Below are 15,190 nucleotides of genomic sequence, written 5' to 3' on the forward strand. Positions count from 1 at the left end.
GGCAGTGCCCTTCAATGAGGAAACCTAGAAGAGAAGCTGGCAGTCCATTTGCTCTCGTTATCGGTGTTTTCTGTTAACCCTCAGCAAAAGGAATGGAGGTGTCGGTAATACACCTCCTTTTTCAGTCAGTCTCAAGGTCTGGGGCCTCTCCAGATTCTCCGTCACAGCCCCATCGGAGCCATCCAGACTGGGTGGAAAACAAGGTTGTTGCAAGATGAGGAATGGCTTTGGCCACAGCAATCAGCTCTGAAAGGTCATGTTTTGGAGAGCAGTTTAGATGACGTTAATTATTAAAGCCTCATAACACTTGTATTAAGGGTAATAGTTTTCCATGATTTATACAGCCTTGAAATTCATTACCAATCTTTTAATGATGTTAGAGTCAATCAAGCACAAGAATGCTAAATGACTTCTCCCAAAAGGCCCAGGAACTGATCCAATGAGTTTTGGGATGCTCTCATCGCTGGCCTGACCCCTTTCCTTCCTTCTGCACTCCTTCCCGGTTGCTTTCATAATCATTTCTGATGGATTTTTCCTGAAATCACACCTAATCAGTGTCTCAGACAGGGTTACACTTGGAGGAGGAGCAAATGGATCCTGTTTAAAAAAAGAGTGTTTCTGGAGGTGTCACTGAAAATGTTGGGAGTGTTTTATACGGATTTGGACGTCTGTTAACGGGCATATGAGTTTTATGAAGTGCTCTGAACAGAGGAGTGAGATAAGGGGGGTGAATCCCCCAAAGCTGAAAGAAAATAACAGAGAAGCGGACTAAACATTGGTTTGTAAAGTGGTTTGTGTCCAGGCTGTGCAGGTACCTGTGCTTCCGGGAGCTCTACGCGAGTGGCAAGGAGGGAATAAGCATAGGTTTATTGAAAGGCCAAAGCGGCAGCTGAAACGCTGTTGTGAACATCCGAGCAACCCCTGAGCATCCCCTGCTCTTTGTAACACACAATGTGCACCTGGAGTTTGCAGAAGCGAGAGGGCAGGGGTGGCAAAAAGCTACTACGAATGAGGACGAAGCCATTGGGTTTGTAGAAACGAGGAGCATTGCGAACCCCTCTTGGCTCTGCAAACCCCCGTGAGCATTGCTCTGGCTCTGCCTCGCTGCGCAGTGGCAGAGGTGAATAGGTTTTCATTAAACTACTGCAGGAAACATCAGTACACGTACACAGCCTTTGTAATCCCAGCTCTTTTCGAGCATAGTTTTAACAGGAAATTTGCAGTATCCCCAATACTCACCGGTAACTACAGCGCGTGCATCCCACGCTCCCAAATGAAGCCTTTCATCACAGCCGCCGCAACATCCAACGCTGCTCAAATGCTCGATGTGACATTAAAAGCCTCTGCAGCAGCCACACAAACGGCCACTGCCTCTGCAGAGCAGCTGAATTTCTTTCGCTCCCAGCTGGCAGTGAGGGGTCTGAGCCCCCCGAGGAAAGGGAAATTCATCCTCAGCGTGTGAATCACAGGCTCTGCTGTCAGGGAAAGAGATGGGAGATTTTTGCTTTCTTGGGCGAGAATAAGATTTTAAACACTCCTAAATATTTCCATTGCGGGGTTGTTGTGTTTTTGTTTTTTTTTGTTTTTTCTTTTCTCACTCAGGTATTGCACTTTAAATCGGTTGTGGAATTTTTCTCCCCCTCCATCAGACTGTGCAACAGCATCTCCTGAGGTGGGACGTCAGGCGTTGACTCAGGGAGTAGTAATGAACACTGAAAGTGGCAGCTGGTGTCTGACACCATCACCCTGGCAGCGACTGCCACAAAGTCCCTTGAGAATTAGACAGCATTGACTCATTCCCCATGAGATCTGCCTTGGTTCACGCTTCTCCTTTGGGAAAAGGAGGAAAAAAAAAAGGCAAAAAAAGAAATATTTGTAGGTAATTTGGCAGTCCAGACTCGCTGGCAACTATTCTCCTGGTTAGATCCGCGTTTCTTTGGGTTTTGCAGCTCTTCAGGAAGGTAACAAGATTGATGCAGTTGGGGGAAAACCCCACTGAGGACAACCCATCCACACGTGGCTCATTATTACGTTGTGGTAATTAATGCAGTCACCATTTTAGCCACCCTAGCAACTCTCAGAGGAGATGGTTATATTTGCAACTCACGTACCAGGTCTGTAAAAATGTCCCGGGATTTCTGAGTCAAATACCCAAACCTCTAAAGAGACGTTGGGGCTGGGAGAGGGAGGCTGTGCCTTCAGCTCAGGGTTTTAGCTACGAGTAATTGCTGTGATTTATCGAGCGCTGGGTGCTGGAAGCGTTCCCAATGGAGATGCGCTCGTGTGCGGAATGCAGCCAGCATGGAGAATTAAAAAAGGACCCAGGTTACAATTCTCTGTATGAACGGAGAATCAAGGTCCGGATCCCGATCACGCTGTCACCACCGCAACCTCTGGGCTTGGCGGCGTGGATTTCGGAATGACATTTCATGAAGGCTTCATCAAACTCTCTCGAAAGTAACGATCGGTAATTTTTATTCACACACACCTGCTTTGAAACTACAGTTAATTTTACAAAAGCATTTCATGCAAACAAAGATTGAAGATATTGAGAATTAAGGAATAAAAAGTTGCTGTGGGTTATGCACCAGTCTTGCCCGCTGTACTTCCAATGATCTTTTGGGTTTTTTGAAAGATGAATGGCCTCTCCAAATTTTCTGGTAGCATCTTGCACATCAATGGTAAGAAAATAAATAATGTTCTCCTCTAATTTCTCTTCTAAATTAGATTAAGGGGGAGTATTTTATTATGGGAATGTGCTCTCTCCTCCTCATTTACGTGCAATTCCTCCTAGGAGCAGAGACTGGCCAGCAGGTGAAGTGGCTGCCCTGGAAACCCACCACCTTGCTGTGGTGACTTGAAGGTGGATAAAGATGCCCAGATACCCAAATAATGAAGAAATTTGCCTAGAAGCCAGTTAAGTCCCATTTAATCCCTAAAAAGAGCTTCAAAATTTTACACAGATCTGTGCCTTCCGCAGCAGGAATGGGGCTGCTCCAGAGCCCCTTGAGTCTCGAGCGCACGTGAGATGGAAGTGTCTCCCTAAATTCATTGCATTATAATAGTACTTTTAGAAATCTTTGTGAATCCATAGGTGGTATCGAACACAAATGAAAGAAAATGCTAATGTCTCTCCACTGTCGATCATGTTCCCTATAAATTCAGCCCTTGTGAAAAATATTATATAAATGACATCCACATTAATAAAGGTTTTTGCTGGATACTTAAGGTTTTACTTGCCATTATAAATTTCTGGATGATAAACATGCCATCTGGAGTTCTCATTAAAGGGCTGGTCCAAGCGCGAGCATTCATGTGTGAGGGCATTAGGCAGAGCAGCGAGGAGTAACACAAATATTCAGTTTGTGCTTTATACAACCCTGTCTCGTTCCTGCAGGATTCATGAGTTCACAGGACCTTTTTCCTAAGTGTTAGAGATTCCTACAGAAGATGACATGACATGTCGTAAGCTCAGGAACTTGAGGTATCAGCGTTAAAGGGGAATTTCTGCTTTTACATCAGAAAAACTTGGGAGAAAAGGCAGGTGCTTAAGAAACTTATTATAAGAAGTAGCCATGAGCAGCTTTCTTCAGATATTGGACCAGCTCCTCAATGCCATGTTCCACTATGAACAGTACCGACCATCACCGCTGTGCCGGCAACAACCCCCGCAACGGGACTTCCCTGTACAATTCGTATTGCATCAGGAAACCCAGAACTGTTGGGGAACGCCGACCTGTGGGATCTCCTACCTGTTCTTGGCTCAGTTTAGTTCTGCCCCTCTACTGGTTTCCTTATGTCAAAACCCCCGTGTGCTGCTATTTCTCCCTGTATTTTCCTTTTTCAAAAGTCATCTTTTTGCATCACATTCCTAAAACACATGGAATGCCGATTCTTGGAAGGCTGACTTACGTGAGAGCCCCTTATTTATTAAACCCTGAGCCTCACAGTACTCTGTCGAGTCTATTAACTCTGTCGAGTCTATTATCTTTTGCAGTGTGACACTAAGATCTTCCTAAACTTTGGCAGGCTAATAATATTCTGAAAAACATAAATAGTCATGAACGCTGCACTAATTCACATGCTTTATGGTGAATACTATAATTTCTAACAGATGTAACACACAATCAAGAAGATGAACTCCCAGTCTTGGTGGACAACATGTTTGACACAGAATGGTTTAAAAATTTTACTCCTAAAATGTTTTAAAAGTTTTGAGTTCTGTTTATTCAGGCAACAATGTGAGCTCTTGTTAGTTGGTCAACACCCCTCATTAGCGGTGAGTCTTCCAATACCTCAGAATGGTGCAGTTCGCTCATCAAAGCCTGCTTACGCTTACCCGGGAGATTCCTCTCTCGTGAGACCTCATCTTGAGTACTGTGTCCAGTTCTGGAATCCTCAACGTAAGAAGGACATGGAACTGTTGGAATGGGTCCAGAGGAAGCCACAAGGATGATGCGAGGGCTGGAGCACCTTCCGTGTGAGGACAGGCTGAGAGTTGGGGTCATTCAGCCTGGAGAAGGCTCCAAGGAGATCTTATAGCGACCTTCCAGTGCATGAAGGGGCTGCAAGAAAGCTGGAGAGGGGCTGTTCATAAAGGCTTGTGGGGATAGGATGAGGTGGAATGGGTATAAACTGGAGAGGGGCAGATTTAGACTGGACATAAGGAGGAATTTCTTCACCATGAGGGTGGTGAGGCCCTGGCCCAGGTTGCCCAGGGAAGCTGTGGCTGCCCCATCCCTGGAGGGGTTCCAGGCCAGGTTGGATGGGCCTTGGGCAGCCTGAGCCAGTGGGAGGTGTCCAGGGGGTGGAACTGGATGAACTTTAAGGTCCCTCCCAACCCAGACTATTCTATGATTCTATGCTCCTTAGAGTTGGGGCTGCGAAAGGACTACAGCTGGGCAAGAGCCAGACTTCTGGAGGGCTGCAAATCATATGTCCCACGCACCAAAAATACAGATTCTGAGGGCACCCGGGTGCAGAAGCACACCACCATTACTGCTCACACCCAACAGTCTTTCATTCAGAAACTGCCCCACTCCACTGTGGGTCCCCCCATAAGTCAAACCCCTCCACTTGGGTCCCGGTGCACAGGGTTGCATTTCTCTAACAGAATCTTTGGCACAGGTTCCACGTTTTATTGTCATAAAAGATGATTAGAAAGTAGGTCCCTTCCCCTCCCTCCCTCCCCCACCCAGTTACATATTCTAGTATAAATTTCAGGTTTTTTTATGGCAAATATCTTAGTTTTTGAATATGTTTACATGCTGGAAAAATTGTAATCAGTCTGCATGCAGCAACAGAGACATCATGCTTCTGGCATCGTCATGCACATCTGACAGACAAAAAGTGCCTATGGCCGCTAACATTAACAACGCAGATGGGGGAGAAAAAAGGAAAATGCGCTCTCTACTATTTTACATGCTGTAACAAACCCAAAATACGCACAAAAAATATTTACTGATATTTGAATTAACATCTTCTGGTAAGTCGTTAAGAGGAAATATCAAAATTTTTTATCTAAGTGATAGGAGAGGAAAAGATGGCATTAATTACAGTGTTCATCATTGCAAATAAAGTCTGCTTCCTTCTCTGTAAGTAATAAGCAGATGTGAAATGAAAGCCTAATTGAACCTCGTATAAAACCTGCAGGTAGCAATTCTTGTTTAAAAGTAGATCTACTTTTAAAAAAAGAGATTATACCCTAAGCCATTAACAATATCCAAAACCTAAAGTAAAAACCCAAACAATAGCAATAAAACATTTAGCTAAATCTAAATGATGTCATTCAGAACAAGAACTTTCACAAATAAAGCACAATTTGTTTTATAAAATTTTTATAATACTCTTTGCGCTTGATACGATCATGTCAATAATATAGATCTGCTTATTATTAACCCTTATTATTAAGAGTTATTACTAAACATGCAAAATTCATTGCATGAAGCAAATGGAAAATGTATTAAATTCCATTCTATCAATAAAACAAGTTTTAGGTGCTTCTCCTTTCAGGCTTGCTTATTCTACAGCCCCAAGTTTTCTGAATTAAACCTGATTATTTTAAGTCAATCTCACTTCATTTTCATGAGTTATTCTGGAGAACTACAGAAGTCACTTGGGGGCTGCATGTGTTGTTAATTTAGTACACATAATGCTTTCTTCGATTTACCGCCCTATAGTGTGGATTATAAATAAACACATGTAAATAAGATTTAAAGGACTACAGTTTTGCTTTACATTCCAGGTTAACAAATTCCATAGTAAAATATTGGTATTAGAACTGGCTAACAGTAAACTCGAGGAGTGGTGTAAATGAAATCAACTGAACAAACAATGGCACCCTGGATCACAGAATAATCTCATGGAGATTAAAATTCACAAAAATATTATTAAAATTATTACTATTATTATTATTATTATTATTATTATTATCAGTCGTAGTAGTATTATTAAAGACAAAATTTCATCCTTTATCACATGCTACTTAGCAAAGATCTCACAGATCTGGCCACCGTTGAAGAGTGTTTAAACTTGGTGTTTCTTACAGCACCGTTCACAAAGCCTCAGGATCTAATTTGGTTTTACCTCCCACCCACCCACTTGCAACTTGTTTCAGTCCTGTTTCCAAAACAACTACTTTTAATCCTTCTTTTTGCAATGCCTCTCCTCCTCGGTGCCATTTCAGTGGGAAGAGCAGGGAGGAGCGGTCCCTCGGGGCTGAGTGCTCCGATCTCTCGGCATCCGCATCGAAGCACTACACAGTCGAGGCTGATTTTGATTTTTTCAGACCATGTGTTAGGTTATTTCTGGCACAGCAAAATGGAAAAGGGAGCAAAAGGACAGTGGGAAGTTACAAAATATATATATAACGTACCAAAAACCGGGTAAGTTTAGATGAGTCAGTGGCGACTTCTAGAAGAATAAGTGGGCACTGTGTACTAATTTATTTCCCATTAAGACAACATCGCTGTTGCAAAGCCAAAACGCTGAATAAGTGGCCTTTGCCCAATCGTACACTTTCTAACCCTACAATTTCCAGGCCCAAATGGAATCAAGACAAAAGCCTAAAAATTGTAGGGTTAAGGATCGTTTCCCACTGCGGGATTTGTACCTGTTCTGCTGTTTCATGCTACATTTTCTAAAAGGGGGTGAATGAACTGGGGGTTGACGTAAGAGAAGCCTTCAAAATCTGTTTGGTCTATGTTAGCAATGACCAGCTGATCCGGAGGGGTTAACACCGGCTGTCCTCGCGTAAAGAATTTATCGAAGTTTTCGGCACCTTTGCCACACTGCAAAAAAAAAAAAAAAAAAAAACCCAGAAAGAACGCTGAAAAAAATCAGCAGTACATTGGCAATTCCAGCTTTTTGCAGATTTTTCAGGATACATGCAAGACTTTCCCTCATTTCTTATGAGCAGTTAAGAGAAAATTTTATTATCAGTTATTTTAACGAAAAATCCCAGGCAAATAGAGACAATTTAACGGATTAATTTTGATAAAAAACAGAGTCAGAGATGTTTCCATCCATCAGCGTGAGATGACCAGGTAAAGAGCCTTAAATATTCAGAATTACTGGGATAAAATGGAAAAAAAGTAATTTTATGGACATACACTGGCAAGAGATACTTCATCTGTCAAGTTATTTAATTCTTCTTAAAACCTCTATGATGCAGAACTAAATTTTCGCGTTGGTCTCTGTTTCCTTCATGATCTGCGTAAAGTTTAATGCGATCCATTTATATGCTTTGATTCCTCATTGTACATTCTATAAAGTCTTGGGAATACATAAAGGAGAGCAGAGCTCCAGTCCTGGGGACTGCAGGAGGGGACCTGGGAACAGGTCCCTGTTACAAAACGTGTTATCACAGTTTTCCTCCTTTTTTTTGTCTAAGAGAAGAGAGAGACCGTCTCGCAAAAGCCCAGCCGAGAAGGGTGGTTATATACAGCTACACGCTGAACACAGCTCATACAGAATGGGAAACAAAAGAAATGAGGTTTATGGGAAAGATAGTTTTGAGTAACGCAGAAAACACTTGAGAGGCAGGGAAGTATGATTAGAGCCAACTTAAAAAAGGATGGGACCAGAACAAAATTAGCTTTTAGTGCAAGAAAAAAATGCATATTTGAGGAAAACTGGGCATGGAATATTGCGGTGATGCCTAAAGGAAACCAGTAAATCTGCTTATTTCACAACTATCTACTGCAACGGACCTTCAAACAAAGTGTGGTTATATGATAAAGGCACTGGAAGGGAACACATTATTTAAACCGAACAACTGCTGATCCAAAACCCACAGCTCTGCGTTGGAGTGAGAACCCGCGTGCAAAAGCAGCAGGATTACTCCTGCAGCAAACACGCTTCCTAGAGAAGATGCACCTAGAAAGGTTTTCTGAAAAAAAAATCACCCCAAACAAAGCTTATAAACATGCCCACACCTTCAAACAGATTAAAGATTATGTGTTTTCTTTCCTTTCTATAATTCATATAAATACAATAAGCAATGATTTATACATTGGGTATATAAATATCAGGTTTGGATTTTTAATGATTTTTGCCTGGGAAAGTTAGGCTCTATGGGAATATGCTTGGGTGTATTTTAATAGTAGCCTGAATAAACAAAACAGGTCATGATAACCATGGAGATAGAGCACAGCTGCTCTGAACAGGAGCCAGGATCTGCCACAAAACGCACTATGATGGAACCAGACCATGCTTCAAGCTTTTAGTACCTTCACGCTTGTGTTACTTCTAACCTCAAGGACAGCTTAGGCGTTCAGTTCCTACCTAATAAAACTTAGAGATGTGAAGGTAGATTTGCTTTATGATCAGCTTTAAGTTTGGCTCAAGAAGCATGTAATGAAAATCTTCTATAAAATACGCTTTAACGAAGTGCCGCTCCCTTTCTAACAGGCAGCTCTGGGGACCGGCCAGGCACAGTTGGCGGCATCATGTATGTTCTTGACTTATTTACACTCTTCCTTGCGTGCAAAATGTACACTATACATTTCCCTTACCACAAATCACTCTAATCAGTGTGCAACTCCCCACCTGGTGGTGTGAAAAAGTCATTTGTACACAAAGAGAGGAATATTTTCTGCCACAGGGTAGCAGCCTTCCTGCGTTCATTAGTTTGTGATACAGCACTAGCACGTCTGCATCGGTAAATATATCAGCGTACAGAGCAACGTTCCTGTCCCTGCAGTACCTATCTCAGTTGAAACAAAAGATGTGTTAGAGAAGAAGGAGTCAATGTTAGGACATAACAATTTACAGCCGTTCTTGAAAGCTTGTACTCCTGTGTGCAAATACTTTACTTGTCAATAAAACACGACACATGCCGAAAGAAATTCTGTATCAACAAATACAGCTCTTCAAACTCTATTATGCAAACAGTTTTCACGGTAAGGACATCATTCCCTTGTTTGGATTTCTAAAATGGTCCCACAGGTACAAGTGTGTAAACCGGTAGTAAAGAAAAATAAATCAGGGATTTTTCTTGCAAACTTGTGGGTTCTGTCAGGCAAGGATGGGAGATACGACCCCCCTGTGCTGCGTAGCCCACCAAATTCACCCCAGTAATTCAGATACCCTTAACCACTAACTTTAGGTGTTGTTTAGAGGAGACAGTCGGAAACTGCATTTATTAGGTCTCAAGTGGCTGATGTGAATATGCCAATTTTCCCTGTCTTCAACTCCTCCTGTGGTGCGTGACCGCCAAAGTCGAGACAAACCACTGAGACATTTTTCGCAAGGCATAAAAGTACACTGGGTTACGCTACAGGGTGCCAAAACATGAACAGATTTACAGAGCGGCTTGCCATAATCAAATTGCCTTATTTTAGACGTGTCCCAGATTTGCAGCACCATCAAGCCGGCATTAATCTCCGCACCCCTCAGGAAAGCACAACTGCAGACACATTTAGCGAGGGAAGTACTTGGCATCTCGCTTACCACTTTAGGTTTGAAAGGTGGCTGAATCTCTCTGCTTTCCAGTTTTTCCCAGTCAATTCTCCTGAAGAAAGCATGTTCCCTGATGTCTCTTTCACCTTCAAGGCCACAGCCAAGGCGTTTTGCGGGATGTTTAGTCATTAGCTATTATGAAGAAAACATGAAACAGTTAAATGTAACACTGGAATGAAAGTGGGACAGAAAGTTGCTATGTTCTTGCTCCTCTCCTGAAGATGCTACTAATATTGTTTTGAAAGCTGGAATTCATTTTTTGAAAATTAGTTTTCTCGTTTTATCACTGGAGAAAGTACATCAGCAGCAAAATTAAGGGCCGCACTTGAAGAAGTCACCGGAGGTTTGGGTGGGCACACAGTGCCCAGGGCACACCGCCGTTCTATTAGTTCACAATGCACTCCTGAATTTCACCTTTGGTCTTCCAGTTCAGTCTCATAAATCTCCAGAACAGCTTCTGCCCTCCCTCAACAATCAATTAAACTTAATAAATTCCAATATACTAAAGCTGTAAGAAGCACTATGCACCTCCCCTTGCTTTAATTCTTCTGGGCTTATTCAAGACATCTCATTACAGAGCCTCCAATTTCTTGGCACCAAGCTGACAGTATCCAAACTACGTTTCCTCCCTTGCATCCTTAATGCCATCGTGGTCAATACTATACCTAGGTGGAGAGATTAAGCACACTTAAGGGAAAAAAAACCCCAAACCTGCCAGCACCGCATGCTTGGGAATAGTAATGTGCTCCTTAATTAAAGAGCTCCTCAAAATCTTTTCGACTGATATGTACATTAGGAATTGAGCAACGCAGCCTTCAAATCTCACTGCCAGTATTGTGAGGACTTTTTAAAGCTCCTTCACAAATTATATATGATTAATACACTGCTGGGAGTGATACCTTAACACATCTTTTTAAAACCTCAGCTGTACCATTTCAGTCTCCCTCCAAATGTTGAGTTGATCAGATTCCAATTTTGAACCTAAAATAAAAGTGACTCTAAGCAGACTTTGGGAAGTTGGCCCTGCACCGGGCTAGGAATCACATCCTGCTTCAAGCCTAGCAGCAACTTTCCTATTTTTATTACCTTTTCCAAACCCCTTGCTTTATGTATTAGAAAACGTGAATGATGATCCTTCTTGTACTAATTCTATTCCAAAGCCGCTGCATTTACCAAACCCCACAAACTCTGAATCAGTGGAATAGATGTCAAGCAGAAAATTCAATTTCAAGAGCACGCTCATCTTGCCTGACGATGTAGTCCCAGGATTGCTGAGCTCTGCTGACAAGGCTCAGAAGTCTTCTCAGACTGACTTCTGAGCTCAGGCAAAATGCTTACTGAAATTTGGAATTAATTTGATAGTTTAAATACAGAGGATGAATGTGTTATTGTCACATAGATTTGACCTTGAACCTAGAGATGCAATGCAGGTTTAACTTTCTAACCTTCCTTTGTGTAAGCACCTAGGAGAACAGCAGCGAGCAGGACAGCTGAAAACACAGTAATTAGATCAAGTTCAAACTGTGATGTCTGAATACACGATTTTCATGAAAAAGCATCAATTTGCATTTTACAAAAATATATCATGCTTTATTTCTGTTGGCCTCTGACATCTACCCTGGGATAGACTCCGAAATTAGAGTGGTCTTTCCTTTCACCTTACTGCTCTAAACAGCTTTTCTTTTTCTTGATGATTTTTCCTTAAGGGATTAATATCCAGCTCATGTACAACATCGCAGAAATGGTTGCAAAAGAAAAGAAGAAAGTAAATACCAAATTAACCGACACTAAGTGCAGTGATATTTTATCAGTGTAAGTAAGACATCAAAGTAACGCTTTATAGACGGCGGTTTGGAAAAGCTGCAGGCTGACAGTACTCTAGAGAATCACCTGGAGTCAAGGGAAAGTCAAATAAATTATTTTTTTCCTGAGCTAATCCCCTGAAGTCAAATCTATTCTTTTCCTCAACAAAGAATTAATTTAACTTAGACTCTTAAGATAAATTTTAGGCCACACAGTTACAACTGGGTCAGGATTTCCCTACAGTTTCCTTGCATTTACGCTGAAGATTTTCACATAAGCTCATCTTTACCACATTTAAAAATCATTAACTCTTTTGCTCTGCTGTTGTCATTAGACATGCTGGGCTGAGGACCACAGCGTGCGCGCTGGAGCACCTGGTATCCATCTCAGCCAAGATATCTCCTCACTTTGCAAACTGGAGTTGTGGTGCCAAGGGTTGAGAGGTGGGTGGAGACGTTTCACACCATCATCCTGTTTATAAATTCTGCCTTGGATTTGGCAGCTACTGATTCTGATAATTGTTCTTACCATAAAACAAACAGGCACAGCGGGAAGAACTGAATACTCATCAGTGACACCGGCGATGAGCACTTCATGACAATATAGCTCAGCACAGCGTGACAGAAGTTGCACTTCCAAATACTACAGTGCCATATCAACGCCAGACAAATTTAGTTATTCACAAAGACTGCCAAAAAGGAACTTAATGATAAAAAAAGCATCTATCTCACCCCCTTGCAGATGGAGACAGCTTCTTTGGACAGCGATTTTGGATAGGAAACATTGTGCTCCATTATGGACTGGAAAAGTTCATCTTCGTCTTCTCCATCAAATGGAGGCTGCAGAAAATAAAGCACAGGTATGGTACTTATCAGTTTGGCTTTTTTAATTTTAATTCTCATTTCTTATGAAACGGCACAACAATACTATGGCCACGCTGGGTCAGGTCAGTGGTTCATCCAGCCTAGTAGCCTGCCTTTGGTCAATCATAGATGCCCAGAGATATAGCAGTGGTTCTTGCCCAGCAATACGAACCAAACTTCCAGCCACCTGTAGCTTGGCATCTTCTGACCCAGAAGTTTAGTGTCCATCAGTCTCAAGTAGAGATCAAGGAGAAAAGTTTGATTCTGCTCCCAGCATGGCAGACAAAGAATTGTGTGCAAGATGATCTTCATGATCGTCTTTAATCAGCTTTTAAAGCTACTGTATAACAGACAGCCACAATGCTTTAAAGGGTTAAGTTCGGAGACTGTAACTTTCAATTACGTTGTGCTACAGTACATCCATTCCTCACTTCATTCCAGTTAGATTCAGGTTTGTTTTATAAGACACAGCTATAGACTCTGCTTCTGCGAAGGGGAGACTGTATCACAACAAAGGGCTGCTTCCCATTTTTCAATACAGGTGATGAAGAAAGCGCCTGCGGGTGAGTCCCCAGGACAGGGGCACTGCGGAAGGCTCAGCTAATGGCAAAATCTTAGTTTCTCAACTAATGTAATGTTTCTCAATGGCTGTAAATGTTAACAACTGCAACATTTTAGAAACTTTTAAAATGTTGACTGGAATTTAGTAGAGAAACTATTAAAGGCATTTGTTAAAAAATGTATGTTTTAAGCTTAGGAAATGCATAGCTTTATAGCTAAACTCAAGATTAAAGGAATTTCTTAAAGTTGGTAGCTATCAGCCTTTACTGCAGAGCGTTGCTTTTCTGCCCGAGTGACTCAGAGTGCAGCATCCCATTAGCTGTGCAGAATAAGGGGTCTGGAACTGAGCATATTTCAGGTGGTGAGACCCATACTTTACCCCTAGGACACACAATACAAAAACTGTATTCTCGTGACATATGCAGAACATACACACACTTTTATTATGTCTCCCTGTGGTTTCAAACTACTAAATGATATTTCTCCATTCGACTTGCATTTTCCTGCCCGAGTGCCTCCCATTCAATTCTGAAAGCGGCTATTTATAACGTTATTACAGTACAAAGAAGCCATATTCAAAGGCAGTAATTGATTATGTGGGTGCAACATAAAGAGCTTAAAGCCTAAATACATTCTCAGTGGAGTCAAGTCAAGAGCACAAAGCAATAATATCAGTATGAAAGGCCCCAAGCTTGTCCCGTAAGGGTCTAACGCACCAGGAACCTTGGAACAGAGCAGCTTGCACAGGTAGGAGGATGTCACAGCAAGCACGAGAAGGTAACTCTTACCTGGCCAGCTAACATCTCATAGAGCAGCACTCCATACGCCCACCAATCCACAGACTTCCCATAGGGCTGGTAAGCAATAATCTGTATAATAACAAAAAAATCCAAAGAAAAACCCTCTATGTTAACTAACACCCACTCCTGTGACATATTAGATCAATAGCAACACGCGGAGATGAATGTATTTCCTTGAAAAGCCCAAGAAAGCAAGATTGAAGTCCTCCCTCCAGGTGATCATTGGTTTCAGTGGAAGTCGGAGTGCTTTGCAAATGTTACTCTAAATCTTTTTGTGTCTTTTGGTACTCTGATATTTTGAGAAATGTGGCTCTTTGACCTTAGGCTGTGCATTTGAAGGCAAAAGAGCACAAGGTATGAGACAAGGCAAAAATGTTATCCATCCCTTTGTGTCGAAGTTTGAAATAATGAGATTCACTTAACTTAAAGATTTATCAATAATTAAGCCTTTCTTTCCTTTTCCTTTCAATATTTATATTTTTGTTCCACTGTAAAAAGAACCAAAATTCAAGAAAACAGCAAAACTCTGAGAAGCTCAGTTATATTTTCCCAAGCTGCATGAGTAATATGCTCCTGGTATGAAGCTAGATACGAGCTACACACAAAAGAAAGGGGTTTCTGCTGTTCAGCCTAATGGAAATGTCAAGTATTTTGAATCCTCTGGGTTCACATCTGACTGACATTGAAGCACAAATGGAGTTCTGACTCTATGAGAGGCTGCAAGTACCAACAGCACGCAGGTCCCCTTGAGCGTCATCTTCTGTAATCAAGGCCTCTTCGGAGATCAGTGTTAATTTATTTAAGAGATGCATTTGGATACGCTATGGAGGAGTTCTGAAATCCAGACAGTCTCTCAGACCTCCGAAATAACTGTGAAGGGATACTGTGCCTCATGAAGGGATGCAGACCATCCTAGCCACTGCCCATCCATATCGGGCAAGGCAGCATCAAAACCTCCAACCCCAGCGTCACCACTCCACTAGAAGTGGAGAATTGAGGCAGTCATTCACTCTTCACCATGAGAGTAGTGAGGCCCAGGGAAGCTGTGGCTGCCCCATCCCTGGAGGTGTTCCAGGCCAGGTTGGATGGGCCTTGGGCAGCCTGAGCCAGTGGGAGGTGTCCCTGCCCATGGCAGAGGAGGTGGAACTGGATGATCTTTAAAGTCCCTTCCAACTCAAACTATTCTATGACTCTGTGATTCTA

The 15,190-nt window shown here is 42.2% G+C and overlaps 1 protein-coding gene across 2 annotated transcripts in view; it reads right to left on the reverse strand.

The window, feature by feature from the left end:
- Positions 1-6,687: 6,687 nt before the first annotated feature.
- Positions 6,688-15,190, reverse strand: part of PRKCA (protein kinase C alpha) — a 144,515-nt gene continuing 136,012 nt past the window's right edge. For both annotated transcript variants that reach the window (XM_054083127.1, XM_054083128.1), the window contains 4 exons: positions 13,976-14,056; positions 12,495-12,602; positions 9,952-10,092; positions 6,688-7,289 (listed from right to left, as the gene is read on the reverse strand). In XM_054083127.1, the coding sequence (XP_053939102.1) occupies positions 7,125-7,289; positions 9,952-10,092; positions 12,495-12,602; positions 13,976-14,056 (495 nt within the window). In that variant the 3' untranslated portion in view covers positions 6,688-7,124. The remainder of the gene's footprint in view (positions 7,290-9,951; positions 10,093-12,494; positions 12,603-13,975; positions 14,057-15,190) is intronic.

Source organism: Cuculus canorus, chromosome 18, assembly GCF_017976375.1.
Source record: "Cuculus canorus isolate bCucCan1 chromosome 18, bCucCan1.pri, whole genome shotgun sequence".
NCBI classification, from domain to species: domain Eukaryota; kingdom Metazoa; phylum Chordata; class Aves; order Cuculiformes; family Cuculidae; genus Cuculus; species Cuculus canorus.